The sequence below is a fragment of the Theropithecus gelada genome, chromosome 2 (genome assembly GCF_003255815.1).
Source record: "Theropithecus gelada isolate Dixy chromosome 2, Tgel_1.0, whole genome shotgun sequence".
NCBI classification, from domain to species: domain Eukaryota; kingdom Metazoa; phylum Chordata; class Mammalia; order Primates; family Cercopithecidae; genus Theropithecus; species Theropithecus gelada.
The window spans coordinates 43,482,707-43,505,772 of NC_037669.1; the positions used below are offsets into that span (position 1 = coordinate 43,482,707).

Here is a 23,066-nt window from a genome sequence, read left to right on the forward strand (position 1 = left end):
TTCTTATAACTTTGTTTTACAGATGAGGGAATTGAGGCACAGCCCAGGCTCAAGTAACCTGCCCAAAGATTCGTAGCCAGTGAGACTGGAACCCAGGTATCTGCCTCTAGAGCCTGTCCTCTTAGATGCTATACTATCCTAACATTTCTGTGAAGATGAAGTAAATTGCAGTGTTCAGCACTGGCACCAGGCCTGGTCCACAGTAAGGAGACAGTCCATGCCCGGAGACCTCATGCAGTTCTGCTGGGTTCCCTCCACTCCCTCACCAAGCTGTGAGTGCAGGAATGACTCTGTGACCAGCAGCTGAAGCCAAATAAACTTTATAAGGTAAGGAATTTCAAAACAAAATAGATCAGATTTGCGGCGTATTGACCTTACCTCTCACCTCTGTGCACCTCACCTTCATAGCAACAACCCACCCCACTGTTCACGCGGGCCTCGTGAGCCAGCCTCATGGGTGTTTGACCTGCACAGTTGCCCAGAGTCCCACCCTTAGACAGGCCCTGTGCTTGGTTTAATGCTCTGCTGCTGTCATCTCAAGATTCTCAATAAGGTTTGAACAAGTGGCCCCACCTTTTATGTTGCAAATTATGTAGCTGTTCCTGCCCTGACCTCAGCTGAGCCCCATGAGATGGGTCTGGGGGCCAGGCGTGGTGGCTCACGCCTGTAATCCCAGCACTTTGGGAGGCCGAGATGGATGGATCACCTGAAGTCAGGAGTTCGAGGCTAGCCTGGCCAACACAGTGAAGCCCTGTCTCTACTAAAAATACAAAAATTAGCTGGGCGTGGTGGCGAGCACCTGTAATCCCAGCTACTCGGGAGGCTGAGGCAGGAGAATCGCTTGAACTCTGGAGGTGGAGGTTGCAGTGAGCCAAGATTGTGCCATTGCACTCCAGCCTGGGCAACAAGCAAAACTCAATCTCAAAAAAAAAAGAGAGAGAGAGAGATGGGTCTGGGGCCCTCCAGCCATCAACCTGTCAAGTTAGGGCTTTACCAATGTCTCTTCTCCCAAATGCTTATGAATCCATCATCATAAGCCAAGCACTGACAGCTTCAGGAGTAAGGCTTTGGTTGAGTTTGACAGAACAAAACCCACTTGAAATACTGGGTGAAAAAGCTTGCCATGGGAGGAACCCTCTAGTGAAACCTTTTGTAAAGAGAAGAAAGCTTTTACAATGTGAATTGTCTCATCCTAATCAATATATTTGTGTTTCTGAAAAATAGGTTTTTGTGGATGGGATATTTTTAAAGCAAGACCCTGATTTATGTTTTAAGAAGGCAAAGAGAATCATTCTTGGTCATGTCCCCATGAGGGAAGGGTGGGCATTTACCTGTCCCAGAGTCTGCACTGTTATCTGCTGCTCCTTTCCCCTCTCTGGGCCTCAGTTTCTCCTTTTATACATCAAGAGGACTAGGCTAGATTTCCTAGGGGCCTCCCAGCTCTCTCCGTCTCTGTGACCCTGACCCCCATGTGGCCCATGCAAGCCCCTTCAGGAAGCAGCCTGTCTCTTGCCTGTCAGCCACCTGCTGCTTCTTTACATTTTCCACTGGAAACAGAGAGCGGGGAAGTCCGGCAGTACTCCAAAAGATGGCAGGAAAAGCAAACAACTCTGCTGTGGAATGCAGAAAGTTCCCCTTCTGCAAACCTCCTTTCCTTATTAGGAACTATAATCCTGCAAAGATAGGTCTTAATCTCTGCAACTCCGGGCACAGTCAGGGAGAGCCTCCTCGCCTCTGGCCTCTGGCGCTCTTCCTTCTTGGCAGCCTATTCATCTGAAATACTCTCCTCGCCCTGCCTGGCTCCTCGCCTGCCCAAGTTTCCCCAGCATTCTCCCTATTAAAGAGCACGTGTCTAGAATAAAAAATGGAATACATACACAGCATGTTGACAAAGAGGGTGTTCGAATTTTCAGTAATGCTGTTGCTAGGTGGTGGGGTTTTAGAGGATTTTAAAAAACCTTTTTTGGGGAAGTTTTTCTTTATTGCTAACATTTGCATAAGGGATCATGTCTTTTAATTTTTTTTTTTTTTTTTTGAGATAGGATCTTGCTGTGTTGCCCAAGTTGGAGTGCAGTAGCCATCTCAGCTCACTGTAACCTCTACCTCCTGGGCTCACGTGATCCTTCCACCTCAGTCTCCTGAGTAGCTGGAACTGCAGGTGCGTGCCAACACACCTGGCTAATTTTTTGTATTTTGGTAGAGATGGGGTTTCACCATGTTGCCCAGGCTAGTCTCAAATTCCTGAGCTTAAGCAATCCTCCTACCTCCACCTCCCAAAGTGCTGGAATTACAGGCATGAGCCACTGTGCCCAGCCTTGTCTTTTTATTTAGAAAATAGTCATTATTCTTATTTTTTATTTTTTTGAGACAGGTTCTCGCTCTGTTAGCCAGGCTGGAATACAGTGGCATGATCATGGCTCACTGCAGGTTCAACCTCCCCAGGCTCAGGTGACCCTCCCACCTAAGCCACCTGAGTAGCAGGGACCACAGGTGCACGCCACCATGCCCAGCTACCTTATGTATTTCTTGCAGAGATGGGGTTTTGCCATGTTGCCCAGGCTGGTCTCAAACTCCTGGGCGCAGGCCATCCACTCACCTTGGCCTCCCAAATTGCTGGGAGTACAGGCATGAGCCACTGCACCCAGCTAGAAAACAGTCATTATTTGTTAAAAAAAAAATCAACCAGTCAACAAATAATGTTAGTATTAAAACACCTCTTTATCTCCCTGGTCTCCTCTAGTTTTTAACTAAGAGATTGATCTGTTTTTCACAAAACTGTAATCAGTCTGGGCAAGTCTTTGGATGCTTTACTTTTTCTTCACTGGATGTATCAAGTACAGACAGACTCTACACATTGATTTTTAATGGTCAAACACTAGTCTTTGGTCATGAATGCAGGGCATTCTAATTTCTTAATTCTCAGCTCATTGCAAAAGAAATTCCCCCAGGGAATATGATGTAGAGGCCTGTTTGGCTCTGGGGGCAGAAGGTTAGGAGAGCAGAGGGTGCAGAAATGCCCTTGGACTACACTTTCTCTCTCTCTCTCTCTCTGTGTGTGTGTGTGTGTGTGTGTGTGTGTTTTAAGAAATGGGGGTCTTGGCCGGGCGCGGTGGCTCAAGCCTGTAATCCCAGCACTTTGGGAGGCCGAGACGGGTGGATCACGAGGTCAGGAGATCGAGACCATCCTGGCTAACACGGGGAAACCCCATCTCTACTGAAAAATACAAAAAACTAGCCGGGCGAGGTGGTGGGCGCCTGTAGTCCCAGCTACTCGGGAGGCTGAGGTAGGAGAATGACATAAACCCGAGAGGCGGAGCTTGCAGTGAGCTGAGATCCGGCCACTGCACTCCAGCCTGGGTGGCAGAGCGGGACTCCGTCTCAAAAAAAAAAAAAAAAAAAAAAAAAAAGAAATGGGGGTCTTGCTATATCAGCCAGGCTGGTCTTGAACTCCTGACCTCAAGTGATCCTCCCATGATAGCCTCCTCAGTAGCTGGGACCACAGGTGCACACTACTGCACCTGGCTTCTGTGTTGTGTTTTAAGCAGCAGACAGATGCCCCGACTGTATCAGTGGCCAGCTAAGGGGACCACACATCTGCTGATGGAACTACTGACTGCTGGGAAGGGGTTAGTCTTTTATCCATATTAGCCATCTGATACTCTGGTGGGAGAGCTGAGAGGGCTGAGCAGGTCCACAGGAAGAGCTGTGCATCATTTTGTGGACTGGCTGAGGAAGCAGTGACGTGGGGTTTAGTTCTGTTAGTAAAAGTTGAAGGTGGTGGTGGGGCTTGAGGAGGGAGCAGGGATCCTAGGGCTGGAATCAAAGCACATTTCCAGGTTCAGCAGCAGAGAGGGCAGTGGCAGCCCCGGGTGGGGAAGGCAGAGGTTACTGGATCTGGCTGAGGAGCCCTGCAGCCAGACCCTGGTTTGAGGAGGCCCTGATGCCCCGGTACTGTGACCCCTCCTCAGCTGACTGGGCAGCTGTCACCAGAAGAGCTGACCTGCTTCCCTCCTGGCATCTCCCGACCACACACCAGGGTGGGGAGGGACAGCTGACAGCTGTCTGCACCATGGTGGGTGTTGGACAAACAAATAAGCATGAATGGGAAGGCTGTGCTGCTGGGCCCGGTCAGGAAGAGGCAGGAGGAGGAAGCAGAGCAGCCATTGCTGGTTCACTCTGGCTTGAGGGAGGCTGGAGAAGGCATTGTGAAGTAGGGTGAGGGACGGGCATGGAGAAGAGCTGTTGTGGCCTCCCCACAGGCAGCAAGGAAGTACCAAGTCCAGGAAGTAGGGGAGGGAGACAGCAGCAGGAGGAGTGCTGTTAAACGGAGGCAGGCTTAGGATTTCTTCCATATGGAGTGTGGCCTCCAGCTCTCTGGTACTGTCACTTCCTGCCAGAAACCACATGGCTATTGCTAACTTCAGAAGGTCTCTAAGTACTCACACAACCTACTGTCTCCCTTCAGGATCTGGGGTGAGAGTGTGGGGGCTCCACGACCCCATCTGCTCCTTCCCTATAGGGCCAGGAACTGCCCTGATGGCTGGGCTGGGTGTGAGAGAGTAAAGTCACATCGTCCTATGGTGACACGGTCTGTTGCCTTCCCTTCCAACTCCCTGGCCTCTCCATCTCTCACTGGCCTCAGAAAGGAGAACAGGAGGGGCTCTCTGGTACAAAGGTGGAAGTTGCCCAGACAGGGACTGCCCGACAGATGACTAGGCTCCAAAGAGAGGGACAGAGTGGGGCAGAAGATGCCATGAGGGCCACCAGAGAGCCTCTTTTGGGTGCTCCCAGCAGTGGTTCCAGAGTTCTGCATAGCAGGAGCTTAAAAGATACCACCTCCTTGGCACGAACGTTTTTTTCCAGCACGAGTCTCTGCTGAGAGCCCTGGCTTGGGAGGGGAACTCCCTGACTTCCATCCACGCTGAGAGAGTCAGCCTGGAAAAGCCCCAGAGGGCAGTGGCTCACAGTGGGGGTCCAGGAGCCAAGATGTGGCACAGGATTGATCCAGGCTGAGTCTGTGCCACCTGGCCTGGGTCCCTGCCACACACACCCCTCCTCCCTCCTGACACCCCCTGCCCAAGCACCTGCAGCATCAAAACTATCTTCTCCCCATTTCCAAAACTCTGCCCTAGTTCTTGGTCTTTGCTTTAAAAGTAATCTGGTAAACAAGATAGCACAGTGTCCAAATTACTATGTTCCTCCACCTAAAAGAACTCTCATTTGACAATAAAGTGCCCTTATGACCCAGTTATTCTAGTTCTAGATTATACATCCAACAGAAATGTACAAATATGTTCACTGAAACACATGAACCAGAATGCTTCCAATGGCCAAACTGGAACCCACTCAAAAGCCTATCAAAGCAGAACGGATAAATTAACTGGATTATATTCACACAACGGGATACTACGTAACACTGAGAATAAACAGTCTACAATGACACATAGTACTATGAATGAATCTCACAAACGATGTCAAGCAAAAAAAGCCAGACACTTCTTTCTGTATTATTTCATTGACATTAGCCATGAGGGTAATGGTGACCTCTGGGGGTTGGTAACAGGGAGGGGCACCAGAGGGCTGTGGGGGCCTGGCAGTGCTTGGTTTCTTGATCTGAGTAGAGGTTACACTGGTGAAAACTTAGTGAGCAGTCTAGTCACTGCTCTGTCACAGACCGATTGTCCTGGTTTGCCTGGGACTGTTCCCATGTTAGCATCGACAGTCCTATATTCTGGCAAACTGAGACGGCTGGTCCCCGGCCCAACTGTGGGAAGTGGGCAGCCACATGGGCTTCCTTGGCCCCTGTCACCTCAACGCCACATGAAGATTGAATCCCTGCCATGACCCACTCTTGGGTTTGTTCTGAGGATCAAACAAGGTCCTATGTGAAAATCTGTAGCTGCAGAAGATCCTGATGCCACAGCAGTGGGAAAACCCACTGAAGAATCAACAGTAAGGCAAGTCTCCATGACGGCTGGAGGGGGACCCGGCGACCAAGCCAGACCACAGGGCAGCTGGGGCTGAACAGAGAGCTAACCAAGGACTGCTTCTCAAGGGTCTGGTGTTTTTCCGGGGGCCAGAGGTTAACACGGCCCAGGCCTGGGGCCACCCTCAAAGGGGCAGGCTGGTCCCGCCCCCTACCCTGCTATTCCTTACTTATCTAGGGAGCCAGGAGTCAAGCTCGGTCCAGCTGCTGTCTTCACTTGTCAGCGCCCCTTCTCTAGGAGGGGGCGGAGCAGGGAGACGGGCAAGGCAATGCACACCTGGCCCGGGGTTTTCTGCTGATCTGGGGGAGGCAGTGGTGGTGCGGCTCATTCCAGGCAGGAAAGAGGATAACTGGGCTACAATGCCTGTGGCGCAGGTTCCACTGAGGGGACTGTCCTAACAGGCCACAGTGAGTAAAGCTCCTGAGCATGTGAAAAAGTCACATTGCACAAAAGTCACCCCACTTCTGCTAAAGCTTTTGTAACACTGGCTTCTAAACCTGGCTGTGCATCAGAATCACCCAGAGCCTTTTCTCACATTGGGGTCTGAAAGCCCCAGGGGTCTGAGAAAGTATTGCTAGAGGTCTTCCTCATTTTCTTTGAAAATGTTAAATTTTTCCTCTTGTTCTGACAGTAAAAACATTATCGAATGAAAGAATACACATCTGCATCTTTGGGGACACCATCCCATAACTGCATGTGGCCACACAGGTTCAGGGGCTGCCACACAAGTTCTGAGGCTAATGACTGTCCGCACCCTGGGGCTTCAGGGACTAAAGCAGCCAGAGCCCACCGAGAGAGTGTTCTCAAGCCTTGTTACTCAGAGCGCAGTCATTGAACCAGCACAGTCGCAGACCTAGAGCCTGTTAGAAATGTAGCATCTCAGGTCACCCAGACCTGAACAAAAACCCTGCAATGTAAGGAGCTGCCTAGGTGAGTCAGGCATGTTAATGTTTGTGAAGCACGCTGGCCTAGATGGCTGACCTCCCCTCTCCTACAGTATTGTTCATTGAAATGGCTTTGGATTTCCCACCTGATTTTTCAATTCTAATTACTGTGTTACTTTCTTTTGTCTGTTCATCCCATTGAAGGCTCGATCATCAATAGTGTTTATTAATTCATCCATATACTGGACTCAGAGATGAGGCTGGTAGTTGGGGTCCCCATGCCATAAGGATGGAGTGTTATGCCCTGAAGACAATAAGGATGCCCAGAGATATGCCCCTGGCCTCCTGCCCTCCTTCTTTGTATACCCACACAAGTGAAGTTTTATTATTTGGTGCCAGCCACATTTCCCATCCTTCTGACCAAAGGCCACAGGCTGGCCAGCCTTGGGGACAGTGAGCTCCCAGAATGGGGATCTCGGCATGTGTAGCTACATGATGCTACAGAATATGCAGGCTACTGACTTCCTAGGAGCCCAGGAGCAGGGTGGGCTGCCAGGGATGGGAGGGGAGCCTGCCACCCTCCTGACTCTGGGGCGGGCTTCCCATCATGACAATGGCACGGCAGCCTGGGGACTCTCCTGTGGAAACCTCAGCCCCCACCCACCGGTCCATCAAGTGGTCCACTGGTCCACCAAGTGCCCCGAGACTCACAGGATGTAGCAGATGACCCCGATGCTCCACATGTCTGTGGCATAGCCGATGGGCTCATAGTTGATCACTTCAGGAGCCACAAACTCCGGGGTGCCAAAGAGGACCTTCAGGGACCCCGCATTCTCTGAAACCAGGATGGAGAGGGATACATTGCCAGCACATCACGGAGCCCGCTTGAGGCCAGCAGCTGCCCAAATCTGTGTGATGACCCCAACCTGGGAGGGGCCAGACACAGGCTTCGGCGTAGAGAACAGGCACAGAGACATCTGACTTCCTTGTTAAACAGGTGCATCAACACACCAGTGAAACCAACAAACCGCACACTCACCTGAAATGTCCTGTTCAGGTTGGGCAGGGGGAGAAGAGGCCATTAAAGCACCCGCCCCTGAATGGTCTTTTTGTGAGTCTGTCTCTCTCATGAGTTAGTTCCCCTAGGCAGGGACTGTCACTTACGCTTAATAATAATCTCTAGCATTCACTATGTCCTATGTACCCCGCTGGCAGCTTTACAAGGGTTCTCACCAACCCTAAGGGGTAGGTATAATGCCCGTGCTGCTGAGGAAGTGAGGCCCAGGGAAGTGCAGTGGTTTCCCCACCTCGTTAACAAGTGGTGGTCAGGACTCAAGCCCAGGTAGTCCAACTCCTGAGCCATGCTTACTACCACTCCTCCCTCCTACCTCTCCTACTCCTCACACAGCTTCATGGCTGTCCTCCAGGAGCTGCTGGGAGGGTAGTTGGGAGAGGCTTCAACCCCAGGGTGGTACCACTTGGCCATAAAGGACCAGAGATGCCTGTTAATATGTGCAAAAGGCAGGTACCTATGGTCTCGCTTAACTTCGCAGAGCTCACAGCAAATGTTCTAAAACAAAGCATTGAACAGCCCTCAGATGTGAAAGCTCTGCTCCAATTCCTGCCTCTCAGCCCTTTCTGCTACATTTTAGCCTTTTCCCAGTTCTCTGGTCCTTGGTGGACACGGTTGTTCCCATAATATCCCTCACCAGTGGAACCTGGACCTTTTGTTCCCTGGGCTCTGACACTGCCGACTCCTGAGGACAGCGGCCTCTCTATTTGTTTAATTTATTGGTGGTCACTGTTCAAAGGCAGGCCCTGTACGCCAGTCACTGCCTCTACCCTGTCCTGTTGGCAGGAGTGAGCAGAGCAGGCACTTGCACCCAGCGCTGAGGTGTGCTTCTCACCTGACCGCGCTGACCACCAGACCAGTCGTGGTCTATTGGAACCTCGCCCCCCACCTTGCCCCTTTCCTCTTTATGACCAACAGCCTCAGCCGGCACTGAGCGTCCTAGGAGATGTTTATTGGGTGGCATTCATTTGGCCCCTCCTTTCTACTCCCTGCAGGGTGGTGAAATAAAGCCAGCTCACCCCAGCCCTAGGGCTCCTTGCTAGCAGGGCAGTGGCTGAGAAGGGAGGATGAAGCTGTTTCCTCAATCACTGGGACATCAAAGGGCTGCAGAGGCAGGCTGTATGCAGGTGGAATGTGAGCCAGGTAGGCACCTACCAAAACGCTTTCAGGGCTGGCCTTGAGACCCTGACCGCCTCCCCCGTGACCTCTCTCCTGGCTAGCATAAGAGTCAGAGGTGCTACAGAGCACTCTCAGCAAGGTCTGGGGTCCTTGTTTCAACCCCAGCACATCCCCTGGCTCACAGTGGGACCGCCTGGGCAAAGCTATTGTGAACCCTTGTTTCCCAGTCTATAAGATGGGGCTCATAAAATCTACCCTGCCCACCTCATGGTGAGAATCACAGGGATTATTTTTATGTGCAAGTGCTCTAGAAACTGTACAGTATGATGCAGATGTACAGAGCCACCATCACCAAAATGACTTTTGCTGCTAATGGCACCAGAGTGAAAAACAAAAGGGGATAATCATCATCATATGTACACTAACACCTAAGCAGTCTTACTATGCGCAAGGCACTCTTCCCATCCCTTTACCTATATTAACACATTTGATACTCCTAACGAATCTGTGAGTTAGGTCCTACTATGATCCCACTTTTCTGATGGGGAATTTGAGGCTTACTGTCACATCCAGTAAGTGGTAGGGGCAGGATTCGAACCTGAGAAGTCTTCATGGTCTCGGATTTAACCCCAATATTGTACATTTCCTCTCACACTTACTGTGAGGGGAAACGGCCACTGCAATACATGCTGGTGTCTGTGGGAAATGAGCCTTACCCAGCCTCCTGGCCAGACCAAAGTCGATGAGCTTGATCCTGGTGCCCGTCTTGTTGACACACATGATGTTCTCCGGCTTGAGGTCCAGGTGCACGATGCCCTGCTTGTGGATGTACTCCACCCCCTCCGAGATCTGCCGCATGTACTTGATGCACTCGCGCTCCGTCAGCTCGAAGTCCTCGTCAATGATGCGCTCAAACAGCTCACCTCCTGACACGCTGTGGGAACACGTGCACGGGGTGGTCAGGCCACAAGCTCACGGAGGCCAGGCTGGCAGGGAGTCTGGTCAGGGTAGGCTGGGGAGAAACTCGCAGGAAAGTCCAGGCAATGGGGGTGATGGGCACTTCCTGAATCCCCCACCCTTCCAACATGGAAGAAGGGTCAGGGCCTCCTGGTTTCCCATCAGGGAACCCTGCCCTGCACCCACTACTGGAGACTCAGGGAAGCATCTACGCTAGGCAGTTCCAGAGGTGGGTGTGAACAGAGAGATCCAGACATGATCTTCTTAACAAAAAGAGTGACCTCTGAACAGTCTCTTTCCCTCGAATGACCACACATGCCTAAGGGAACATTCTTGTGCCCTAGTGTGTCTTTTAGTCACAGGGAACTCAAGTTCAAAATACTCAGTTACCACAAGCATTTGTTTTGCATAGCCAGGAACGGAAAAATATCTTCAATCTTCAATAATAAGCCTCAGCAAATTTTCTAAAATTAGTTGGCTATAACCCATTATACCTACAGCTGTGACAGATCTGCTTACTCTGGCTAGGTCTATAGTATTGGTTTACTCCCTGAAGTCATAATTAAGTGGTCTCCCCTGGACCTCTTCCTTGCCCCAGCTGTGTAATCCTTTCTACCTGGATAGGCTTTGGATCCTGGCTATGTCTAGTCAACTTGGCTTCTGCAGCCACAGGCATGCATCCTCTGCTAGGGACTGCCCCGGGGTCTCAGCCATCAGCATATCGCCCTTCAGTGCAAATGCACGGCCCACCGCCTGAGTTGCACGAGTTGTCTCTGTTCCCCTGTCCTAGCCCTCTGACCCACCTTTCTTGGTCTCTGCTTAGCAAGTTTAAAGCATCTCTCTGGTAACTTATGCAGCACCCAGATATCAGTAAGCTCACTTTTCTTTTTTTCTTTTTCAATTTTTTTTTTTTTTTTTTTGGTAGAGACAAGGAGTTCAAAGTTATGTTGACCTATGATCACACAACTGCGCTCATGCCTGGGTGACAGAGTATGACCCGGTCTCAAAAGCGAAAGAAAGGAAAGGAAGGAGGAGGGGAGGGGAGCCCCGGCTGGTCTGGAACTCCTGGCCTCCAGCGATTATCTCACCTCAGCCTCCCAAAGTGCTGGGATTACAGGCATAAGCCATCATGTCTGGCTTATAACCAACCTTCCTTCCTTCCTTCTTTCCTGCCTGCCTGCCTTCCTCTGTCCCTCCCTCCCTCCCTTCCCTCCCTCCTTCCCTCCTTCCTTCCCTCCTTCCTCCCTCCCCTTCCCTTCCTTTCCTTTCCTTCGTTTTTGAGACAGGGTCTTGCTCTGTCACCCAGGCTTGAGCACAGTTCTGTGATCATAGCTCAACATAACTTTGAACTCCTGGGCTCAAGTCATCCTGTTGCCTCAGCCTCCCAAGTAGCTAGGACTATAGGTATGTGCCACCGCACCTGGCTTATTTTTTAAATGTTTTGTAGAGACAGGGTCTCACTCTGTCACCCAGGCATAAGCTCATGTTTCTACAGTGGTCTGTAGGTCCACCAGTTGAACAAGGCCGGGTGGGTTCTGGGCCTGTCCTCTTGCAAGGGTATTTCCTCTCCTACAGAGAGTCCTCATGAAGAGGAAAGGAGTTGAGTTTGAATCCTGCTGCTGCCTTTTATGAGCTGTGTGACATTGGGCAAGTTGCTTAACCTTTCTGAGTCCCAGTTTCCTTATCTATCCCTGCCTCATAGAGTTTTTAGGAACGTAGGAGCCTTTGTAAAGTATCATGCCTGACACATAGAAGGTGCTCAACACTTCTTACTTATTGTGTGATAAGCTGTGGTAGGCTAGGTGGATCTTGTCACTGACCCCTGCAGGACAGAGACAGGGATGCACTGTGGGGCCCAGCATACCACAGCCTCTGCCACATGACACACACACTCACTTCTGGAAGGGCTGAACTGGAGAAGGTCAGTTTGTGCCAGTGACAGTTGGAGGGAGCTAGAACTGACACTTTAAAACCCATCTGAGAAGGAGGTCCCCAAATGGCCAGCAGGTGGTGCTCTTGTCCTCATGCCCCCCATTTCTAGTGCTCTCTACCAGGGCTCCAAGTCAAACTCTCATCTACATTCTTAGGTCTCAGCCAGTTCTTAACATCTCGGTGCTTCATTTTCCTCATTTGTAAGATGCAGATTAAAAACAGCCCCACCTCACAGGGTGGCTCCAAAGACTAAATGAGTCAACACATGTAAAGTGCTTGGAAGTGTCTGGCACACAGTCAATGCTCAATATCAATGATCAGTTTTCTATGTAAAGAATCACTTGGGGCTCTTATTAAAAATACAAATTCCCAAGCTCTTCCTCTGGAGATTTTGATTTAGAAAGTCTTGGGAGAGATCTAGGGATCTATATTTGTAATAATTACTCCAGGTCATCCTTATGATCAGATAAGTTTGAAAAATACTGGCTTACTCAACTACCACTCCTGGGAGGCCAGCTGAAATTCACACCCTCTGAAAAAGTCACTCCCCATTTCCTCACATGGAATGATCTTTCCCTCACTGGGCATCCATGGCCTTATGTCCACAGCCTTGTCTCTGCACTTTCTACGGCCTTATGTCCACGGCCTTGTCTCTGCACTTTCTACGGCCTTATGTCCACGGCCTTGTCTCTGCACTTTCCATGGCCTTATGTCCACGGCCTTGTCTCTACATTTTCCATGGCCTTATGTCCATGGCTTCGTCTCTGCACTTTCTGTGTCAAGTTGGCTTTGCCTTGAAGTTCTGAACACATCACAGGTGGCGGGCTCATCTCTAGACCCTTATTTGCCTCCAACTATATTTGGTACAGACAAGGTGCTCCAAAATGTTTACGTTTAAATTTTAAATATTCTGAAAAAGCAAGCAACCATTGTTTTCAATGCCCTTGCGAACGTCTGAGGCAATGAGTGGTGGGAATCTGAGCCATGGAGATAATTCCTGATGCATTTCTGGAGGAAACCTATTCAATATAAATTCAAACAGGTTCAATCCTATTCAGACATAATATATTTTGAAAACTGTTCCTATGGTTCAACTTTCTAAGATGGAAGGGGCTAAACAGGCAGGATTAATGGTTCTGTGGGTTTCTTTTCAAATTACTCAACGCTATGGGTGGAAAATATTGGTTTGATAGACAGAAATTGCCACCCACAGAAATGGGATGCCAATGGCCAAGATTAGGCTTAATAAATTAATGGTGAGTGAGCGAATGACTAAATAAATAAATGATCCCTAACCTAAGGAATCAGATTCATCCCCCAAACCCTAGACCTTGGCTCATAGAAAGCAAGAAGGAATGGTGCTGTCAGGGGACTTGAGACCCTCTGCTCCTTGCCCCATGGCAGCCAGCTGCAATGTTCTTTGATAAATTTTGCTAATAGTAGCACAAACATGAGATGAGCCATGGATGACACAGCTTAAACTTCACATTGTCTTCAATGCTCAGGGTCCCACTACCACCTGGAATGTCCCAAGCACTTCCAAAAGGACAAGCCCAAGTAGGTCAGGGGTCTGAAAGAACCACTGTCAGACCAACTGCTATATGGTGGGGGCTCATCCAGTAATGAGAAGTCAGAAAGGCTGAAGACACATTCATTACTATTTCCCACTAGATCTGAGGCAACTTAACTTAAGGCTGGGACCCTGGAATACATTTCCATTTTTCTTTTTTTTTTTTTTTTTTTTTTTTTTTTTGAGACTGAGTCTGGCTCTGCTGCCCAGGCTGGAGTGCGGTGGCCGGATCTCAGCTCACTGCAAGCTCCGCCTCCCGGGTTCACGCCATTCTCCTGCCTCAGCCTCCCGAGTAGCTGGGACCACAGGCGCCCGCCACTTCGCCCGGCTAGTTTTTTGTATTTTTTAGTAGAGACGGGGTTTCACCGTGTTAGCCAGGATGGTCTCGATCTCCTGACCTCGTGATCCGCCCGTCTCGGCCTCCCAAAGTGCTGGGATTACAGGCTTGAGCCACCGCGCCCGGCCCATTTCCATTTTTCTATCCCCAGGCATCATCCTTCTTTTAATCTCAGTTTCTCCATCCAACAAGGGTAGCACATTGTACTGGTGAAAATCATCCTTTCCCTTCTCAGTGGTCGAGTCTTAGAGTGTTTAAGCTGGAAGGGATGTATAGATGGAGTATGAACCTGTTTCCTTCTTCTTTGGTTGACTGAGTTCTTACCAAGTTCCTACTCTTGGCGACCTGGCCAAGGTCCCAAGTGCAGGCAAATCTTCTGGTGTCTGGGCATGGAAGACCTGCTCCTGTCCACGGGGGAGGCATGGGGTAGAGGGATAAAAGCCAGACCAGCTGAAGTTTTCTTACATTTTCTCTTTGCTTTTTCCATCCAGCTTGCCAACTTCCAATTCCAAGCTAAGTATGGTATTCTGCCCACTGGTGCTGCTGCCCAGCCTTCCCCAGGCCCTGTGACTCCTGCACCCTCTCAAGAACCTGCTCAAGGTTTAACTTCTAAAGATAGGACATTTCTCCACACGTCCTCACATGCCCACACTGCCTAGACTAAGCAACCTGTTCTAGAATAAATGTGAAAAGATGCAGCCCACGGGGCTATTGTGAGGGTATAAAGAATGAGGCCACAGACATGGGCTATGTATTTCCTGAAAATGGGCAGGAACGTTTGAATTTGGGGCTGCATGTAGATTTTAAGATATGAATGGAAATTCTTCACCACATCTTTTATGGTTCCACGAAATAGTAGAATTTTATAACCAAAAGGGGTGTCTTGAGATTGACTGTTCCAATCCAAGTACTTCTTTGTGCTGGTAGGATTTGACAATTGTAAAATCATGACTCAACAGTAGCAGAAACTGAGGCCAGGCTTCCTGAATACTAGGGAGGATTTGTTCCACAACACCTTGTTGGAAGTTAAATGCTCAAAAAGTACTTTTAAATGGAAAAAAACCAGGATACAAAAAAAGTCAATGTATCATACTACTAACAATAACTCCCCATTATAGAGTACTGTGCCCTATATGCATTATTGCATTGAATCCCACAGCGTTCATGAAGGCGGGCATCGTATCTACATTTATGGATAATAAAACTAGGGATTGGTACAATAGAATAACTTACTCAAGGTCAAATAACAAGTTAGAAGTAGAGCAGGGATTTGAAGTAAGGTTCATCTGACTCAAGCCTACACTCGTAACTACTATTGCCTTTCCTAAGGAACACATACCGAAAGGAAATACTTGTGTGCCAGAATGTTAATGGCATGAGGGGAGAGAAAAGACTAATACTCCACTCATATCTACAGCTTGGGGATGTCTTACTGGCTTCAACTTTCCTGGGAAAGAATTCCAAGATGCTGATAGAGCCTCCACCAAAGGACAGAGACCCCCAAAGTTGAGGATGAGCATTTCAAGGATGTGGAAAGCAATTTCACAATATCTCTAAAGATTTCAAATGTGCATACCCTTTAATCCAGCCCTCCCTCGCTTCTGGGAGTTTATCCTACAGATATTCACAGGCATGAGTGAAAAGATGTGGGTACAAGGTTACAAACAACGCTTGTTTGTAAAAGCAAAAGGCTGGAAATCGCCCAATCCCAATCTCTTATCAAAAGAAGGCTGCTTAAATAAATTGTGATTTTCTACACAACGAAACCCCACAGAGCTGTGAGAATGAGGAAGCTCACTTGGTGGTGAGATGGGACTAACTCCCATACCAATTCGCTGAAAAACCAAAGTAGGCTGGGTGTGGTGGCTTACGCCTGTAATCCCAGCACTTTGGGAGGCTGAGGCAGATGGATCGCTTGAGCCCAGGAGTTCGAGACCAGCCTGGGCAACATGGTGAAACCCCATCTGTACAAAAATACAAAAATTAGTCGGGCAAGGTGGTGTGAGCCTGTGGTGAGGTGGGAGGATCGCTTGAACCTGGGAGGTGGAGGTTGTAATAAGCCGAGATGGCACCACTGCACTCCAGCCTCGGTGACAGAGTGAGACTGTCTCAAACAACAACAACAACAAACAAACCAAACCACACTAAAAAAGCAAGGTATATGATAGTGAGTATAAGAAGTTACTTTTTGTGTTAAAAGGCAAGAAAATAAGAATATATGTGTGTGTGTGTTTATACACTTATGTTTTCATAAAGAAACTTTGGAAGGATACAGATAAAAGCCAATAAAACTGTCCGTTCGTGTTGGTGATGGTGGTGGTGTTTAGGAAAGGGTAAACAGGAATAATGGTGGAAATTAGACTTTTCACTGTGTATTTCCTACTATTTTTTGAGGTGATTGTAGCATATATTCTAAAAATTCAGATAAAAAAAGGAAACTGTTAAGAATGCAGATGCTGTGGGGGATGCCTGGCTTGCTGACGCCAGTGTGCATGATTGTATGTGTGTGTGTGCGTGCGTGCGTGTGTGTGTACACATGCACCAGCAGCTCAGAGGTGAGGGAGGTGGAGGATTCAGGTGCAGAAGAAACAATGGATTCTGGGAAAGCCTTGGCTGGAGGTCATTTGATCCATCTCCCTGCCTTTGTACAACCCCACAGGGAAAGCACCACTCTTTAATGAGTGAGAAGTCAAAACAGTACCAACAAGAGTAGACCAGGGACATGGGGAGACACAGGAGGGGACTGAGGACCAGAGCGAGGCTTCCCTCCTGGATTTTGAGCCCCAAGCCGGGGTGCCGCTTATCTTTCGTGGGGAAGTCAGGAAGCCGCCCCGTCCCTCCCCTTTGATTCTAAACCAACTTCAGGTGAGAATGACCCTGAATGAAACCAAGAAGCCTAGGGGTAGCTTTGCCCCTTTCATGGGGAGATGAGGGCGAGAAAGGTGCCAGGGTCCTCAAAGATCTGCTGGTTTGTTTTGGAAATAAGCACAGGGCTGCAGCTGGGCTGGTGCTCAGAGGCTCAGGGCCAGCACTGTGCACAGACCTTCGGTTCTGTTTGGTCAGTCCTGGCTGTATGGCTGGTGAGCAGCTTACATATCACACTCCTGTCTGCAGTGCTTTCCATCTCAGGGCAGAGGTAGCTGGGGTAGGGCAGTAGGGGAGACACATTTGGGGGTTCCCTGCGGTGCCCAGGCTGCTGGCAGTGAGCCACTCACATCTCCAGGACCATGACGATGTTGGCCTTTTCTTCGAAGGCATCCACACACTGGACGAGCTTGGGGTGGTGGAGGCAGTTCATGATGCTGATCTCCTGCCGGATATTCTCTTTCTCTTTTGCTGAATATGCCTTGAAGAATTTCCCTGCCCAGATTTTTCGAGTTTTCTTTTCTACAAGTCGAAAGACCTGTCCAAATTTCCCACTGCAAATGAAAGGAGGAAGACAGAAAAGCCACATTTAGCCCAGCTTTCCACTCACTTGGGGTTGGCAAATTATGGCCCATGGGACAGATCTGGCCCAACTCCTTTTATAAGTAAGGTGTTATTGGAGCACAGCCCTGCCTGGCTGTTTGCATGTTGTCTATGGCAGCTTTTGAGCTACAGTGGCAGAGCTAAGTAGTTGTGACAAAGACATATCTCCCATAAAATCGAAGACATAGGCCTTTATGAAAGGCCCAGACTCCTGCTCTAGAGCAATGAGGCACATTTGTTTTTTCTTATCTTTAAACATTTTTTTTTGTAGAAATGGGGTCTCACTATGTTGCCCAGGCTAGTCTTAAACTCCTGGCCTCAAGCAATCCTCCCACCTCAGCCTCCCAAAGTGCTGAGATTACAAGCGTGAGCCACCACACCTAGCCTTTGAAGCACACTTCTAATGTTGACAAACCCCCTGTCAACCTTGGCTGACGGCACCTCTTCTCCTCCCTGTGGTGGAACCCATGAAGATGGGTGGAGACAGCCCTTCCCAAATGCAGAGAATTACTGAGCAGTTGCCTTCTTTCCTTCCACTCCCTACCACTGATCCCCTGGTGATGGCCCAGGCAGGGTCCTGCTTCCCACTGCTGAGAGAGGGGAGAGTGGGGCTCCTCTGTGATGGCACCGACTCCTTTCTGATACTGTTACCCAGTTTGCATCACTCCTTCATTTCCCAGAAACCGCTGGAAATACAAATGGAGTCCCACTCCTTTCTCTCCCACCTCTTCTATTCCTCCAGGGACAGGGCTAGGGGCAGATGAACAGCTTGGCTCAGGATTGGGGTCTGAGTGCACTCTATCCTCCACGCCCCAGGGAGAAGCCAGAGTAAGCAGTGCGACCAAGTTCATGAGGGAGCTAGATGACTGCTGCGCATTTAATGGAGCACTAACGCAGGCATTGCTTTACAGTGAGCACCGATCAGCCTCCACTGACTTCTGTGGATCAAATGGAAGGGATACCAAAGATAACTGATCCAGTCTTCTCATTTTATTTTATTTTAAAAATTATTTTATATTTTTTTTAAGTTCTGGGGTACATGTGTAGGATGTGTATGTTTGTTACATAGGTAAACGTGTGCCATGGTGGTTTGCTGCACCTAACACCCCACCACCTAGGTATTAGGCTGAGCACGCATTAGCTCTTCTCCCTAATGTTCTGCTCCCCCCACCCCCCGCCCTCCCCTGACAGGCCCCAGTGAGTGTTGTTCCCCTCCCTGTGTCTCACTTTAGTCCTGGGCTCTGAACAGAGGCATGGAAAAGGAAGGACTTGCCCACAGCCTTTGCAGAGCTGGGACAGTGCAGGACCGCATGGACAACTCTGCAGAGAGTCCTGGGTGAGTGATGCTTTCATGGGTCCTGCAGGACTCTGAGTCTGGGGAGGAGGCAGGGCCCAGGGAGCAACAGGAAGCTGAGGCACTGAATCTAACTGTGAGACCCACACCACCCCTCACCCTGGGAGCCCAGAGGCAACTTCCCATTCCACTTACGATCCTAATCTCTCTTCGATGTCGTAGACGTCAGATACTTTTTGTTCAGTATTGATTGTCACCGTCCGATAATCAACCTCAGGCTCCTTCTCATCTGTGGGGCACGGGTCAGGGTTGGTGTGAGCCTCAGATGCCCCCACTCAGCTCCCTCCACCCCAAGAGGCTGACCTAAGGACAGGGGCTGCACTCACCATCGTCTGAAACCTCCACTTCATCCTTTGGCTCTGGGAGGGCACAAGGAAGGACAGAGAAGACACAGGTGATTAGTACTGAAGGCTCACTGAGAGTAAGATGTGCTGGGGGCCTTGCCAGGCCTCAGCATCCCTAGGCAGAAGAGTACCAGGCCCAGAGCTCTGGGCATCCCCTGGGGCTGGTCAGTCCACACAGCAAATAGGGCCTGATGCAGAATGGCAGGTGCCAGCCTCCTCCCTCCACTCAGCTCCACTTCTCCACCAGGTCTCCCCTCCGTCCCATCCTCTCTAGCCTCATGGTCCCCAGACATAGCCTTCTCCACATTTCATCCAACCCTTCCTGACTTTCAGAACCTATACACAACTGTGACAGTCTCTTTCTCCCCTGGCTCAGAAGTCAGCAACTGCTAATTGCTTCTAGTGTCAAATCCATGTAGCCATTTGTTGAACATTGTTGATGGCATCCCAGCACTGGACCAAGCATCTTGAATATCAGTTATTGTGGGCATTCAAAACATATTACACAGAAGGCATGGTCTCTCCTTTCTTATAGCTTATAATTTACTTCAAGAGGCAAAAACATATATACTTGAAGTAACAATTTACAAAGTGTATCATAATCACGCATATATCACCATGGTTCAAAGTGAATACACAACAGAGGAGGGTGACACAAAATGGGGCAATTGTAAGTGACAGCAATTATTCTTGGAAGAAATGCCTTTGAGTTGTGTCTTAGAGGAAATTATGGAATACAACAAGGGGGTGAGTAACGTCACACAAATGAAACCAACAGGTATTTGTGAGGCAGGCGGGGAGGGACACAGTCACACCAGCTGCTCCCATGGCTGTGTCAGGAGGGAAGAGGGGTCTGGGGAACAGGAGGGGGTCCCCGGAACAGGGGGGCGTCCAGCAGAGCACACCCACTTCAGAGCTCCAGGCCTTCCTTTGCCTTGATACAGGTTTGTTTGTTGACAATCGAGCCACCTGACCTTGGCTGACTGCCTTTCCCTTCCTGGGCCTTGGTTTCCCCATCTGTAAGAGGAAGGGTTGCACCTGATGTCTCTGGCCCTCGCTAGCTCTGGATGCCATGCTTCGTCTTGTGCTGTGTGCTCCTCAGCCATCGTCTGGGCTGTGTCCCGGCTGACAGCTGGACAACGAATGGGAGGTTTCCCAAGGAAGCAAAACAAAGACAGGAGAGAAAGCATAGAGGGAGGAAAAGGATTTTTAAAGTGTGAGTGTGTGTGTGTGAGAGAGATAGTGTGTAAGGGTGGGCATATGAGTGTGAGTGTGGGTGTGCCTGTGTGAGTGTGTGAGTGTGAATGGGAGTGTGTGTTTAGAGTTCTTAAGATGCCGCTGACAAAGCTTAGTTTTTTTTAAAAACTGAAACTAAACATGAATGGGGTTGGGAAGTATGTTATAATCACAGAAAGGAAATTGCCATGGAAAAATAAAAAAGGATGAGATAGACATGGATACGCAGAGAGAGTCTAGCTGAAGGATCAGAGGTGGGTTTCACAGTTACTGTCAGGATGTGGGTGTGGGCCTAACTGATCAACATTCCTAAATCTGCATGCTGGAGAGTGAAGAGTGGCATTGTCCGATTCACAGGTGGAAAGGATGACCTGAGAGCAATGCAACTAGAAGCCAGGAACGGAGTTAGTATTCAGGAGAATCTGATCATTCTACCTTCTAGGGTGGTGAGCCCTAAAGTACATAGTTAAAACCAAGACAGAAAGAGCAGCTCCTCAATCTACTGCTTGGGCTGTCAGATGCTGTCACAGGGCAAAGCGTGCATGGGCCCCAAACAGAGGTTAGTACTGGGTAGCTGGTGAGAGCGCCCTGGGTGCTTGCCCCGGAGCTCTGGCTGCTGGCAGTCAGAAAGCCACGGTGGAGCTGGAGGTGGCATGCAAGGCCACTGAAGGGAAGGGCTACGTCTTAAGACAATCAGAAAAGTGAGGCCTCTGAGGTTGGGAAAGAAGTCTACAGTGGACACAACTTTAAAGAGAATCACACGATTGCCAAGGGTGAGATGAGGGTTTCGGACTTTTCATCAACTCATGACAACTGCACCTTGGGAGAACCATTTAGTGTTCTACCTCGCCTAGGAGGAAGGCTGGAGGGATGTGGAACTCACACATGAGAGATACCGCTAGAATAATAAGTATGTTCAATAGACATTTAGGTTAGTTCGGTGATGGTATTACAAACAGGGTTTTAACAGAAGCACAAATATTGGAGTCAATGAGTGAGGGGACACCAGGTAGACCAGTCACTGGACTAGGTCTTCGACACGGAATCATCCTATTTACTGTCAGGGAGGCCCCTGTCTTGACCTGTGGTGCTGCTGCCTGATATAGTGGTTCACCCGTCGAGGCATCCTTTATTTCTTATTCCTGTGCCCCATTTTCCCAGCGTGGCATGGAGACCAGTGTATTCCGAGCAGCAGAGTGAGAGGGAAAGGAGAGGGCAGCTTTCCTGGCCGGGTGTCAGGAGGAGCAGTCTTGCCAATGGCCCAGCAGGAGGGGCCTTTCCCTGCGTGCCTTGAAGGGAGTATCCAGTCCTAGAGCTGGCCCCTGCCTGTCACTATGAGTCCAGGTAGACAGTCACAGTGCTAGCCTCTGGCCTCACTCATGAGCCCACATCCACGCCTCACCTTCGCCTCTCACCCCAGAGGTCTGTGGCAGGTCTGATTCTCCTGCTAATGCTCTGGGGGAAGGACCTAGATCATTCTCAAGGAATTCCAGCCCCTCTTTCTAGTGCACTGTGTTCCTTTATGCTGCAGGAAACTCGGATCAAGACTCCGGACTAAGCCAGGAGCAATGGCAAGTGCCTGTAGTCCCAGCTATTCGGGAGGCTGAGGCGGGAGGAATGCTTGAGCCTAGGAGTTCAAGTCCAGCCTGTGCAATAGCGTGAGACCTGATCTCTTAAAAAAAGATAAAGATTCCAGGCTGCTACGTCCCCTTCTGCTTTTCACTTCTTGTCCTGTCTCTCTTCTATTTGAGGGGCAAAATGACCACAAGGGGAGGATGAGAGAGAAGTAGAGGAAAGACCACAGTTCAACTAGTGGAGCTCTTGGTGCATAAAGCGTTGTTGAGAAAGGTGAACTCGTTTCCGTCTTTCCACGAGGGAAGGGGCTAAAATTGTAGCAGAAGGGTCTTCCACTGAACTTAAAAAAGAAAAAAATCTGTTCAGAATGAGCTATGAGATCCATGAGCTAAGTGGAAGGCTATTTAGAGGATAGTTCTGAGATATTTCTGCAAACAGATGAGAGTCTCGTTACCCTGGAGTGTTTGGGAGAGGGTCAGCTGAGTGCTCAGGACCCTCACACGGCACAAGTCCAGTCAGTCCCCCGGACAGAGAATTGTCCCTTCCCGCAGCCAAGGACTGTTGCACACCCAGAGAACACTAGAGGGCACCCAAGCCCCGGAGACGGCCTCTGAGGCCAGGGCGTAGCTGCAGCTTGGGATAGGAGCAGTACAGACTTTATATATTGAACTGTCCTGGGGGTTGCAAGGAGGCCCCAGTTCTGCAAGAAGCATCAGTCACAGTAGTTGTTTTGCTAACAATTATACAGACTAGAACAAATTGGGGTTAGGAGCAGGGATGGAGTGGATTTGAGTGACAGCAGGATTCGAGGGGGAGTACAGTTGAAGACCTGGCTGGGCTGGGAGGGGGCGGGGCCGTGGTAAGGTGCTGGCTCTGTGCACTTGGGTTTGGGAGTGCAGTGTCAATTCAGGGACCCTAGTCTTAGGAGTGGCTCCAGCACAGAGAAGCCACTGGAGCTCCATGGGGAACCCACGCTTTGTCCCCCACTGTATCCCCAGTGCCTATGGCAGTGCCTAGAACACAGGAGGGGCACAGAACACATGGTGAATGAATGTGAGGTGAGGGCTAGGGTACAAACAGGGATGCAAATGAGGCAAGAGGACGAAGTAGAAGAGCGAGAGGCAGGAGGGGCGGTGGCTGTGGTGGTAGTGGTGAAGGTCACAGCCAACATTAGCTGGGCTTCGTGGAGTGTGGGTTAATCAGCACTGCCTTTTCAATATGATTACAGGTG

The 23,066-nt window shown here is 49.7% G+C and overlaps 1 protein-coding gene across 7 annotated transcripts in view; it reads right to left on the bottom strand.

Moving 5' to 3' along the window:
• MYLK (myosin light chain kinase) overlaps positions 1-23,066 on the bottom strand; it is a 287,445-nt gene that overhangs the window by 18,582 nt on the left and 245,797 nt on the right. For all 7 annotated transcript variants that reach the window (XM_025377289.1, XM_025377293.1, XM_025377292.1 and 4 more), the window contains 5 exons: positions 19,007-19,039; positions 18,816-18,909; positions 17,074-17,277; positions 9,779-9,996; positions 7,583-7,706 (listed from right to left, as the gene is read on the bottom strand). In XM_025377289.1, coding sequence (XP_025233074.1) covers positions 7,583-7,706; positions 9,779-9,996; positions 17,074-17,277; positions 18,816-18,909; positions 19,007-19,039 — 673 coding nt within the window. The remainder of the gene's footprint in view (positions 1-7,582; positions 7,707-9,778; positions 9,997-17,073; positions 17,278-18,815; positions 18,910-19,006; positions 19,040-23,066) is intronic.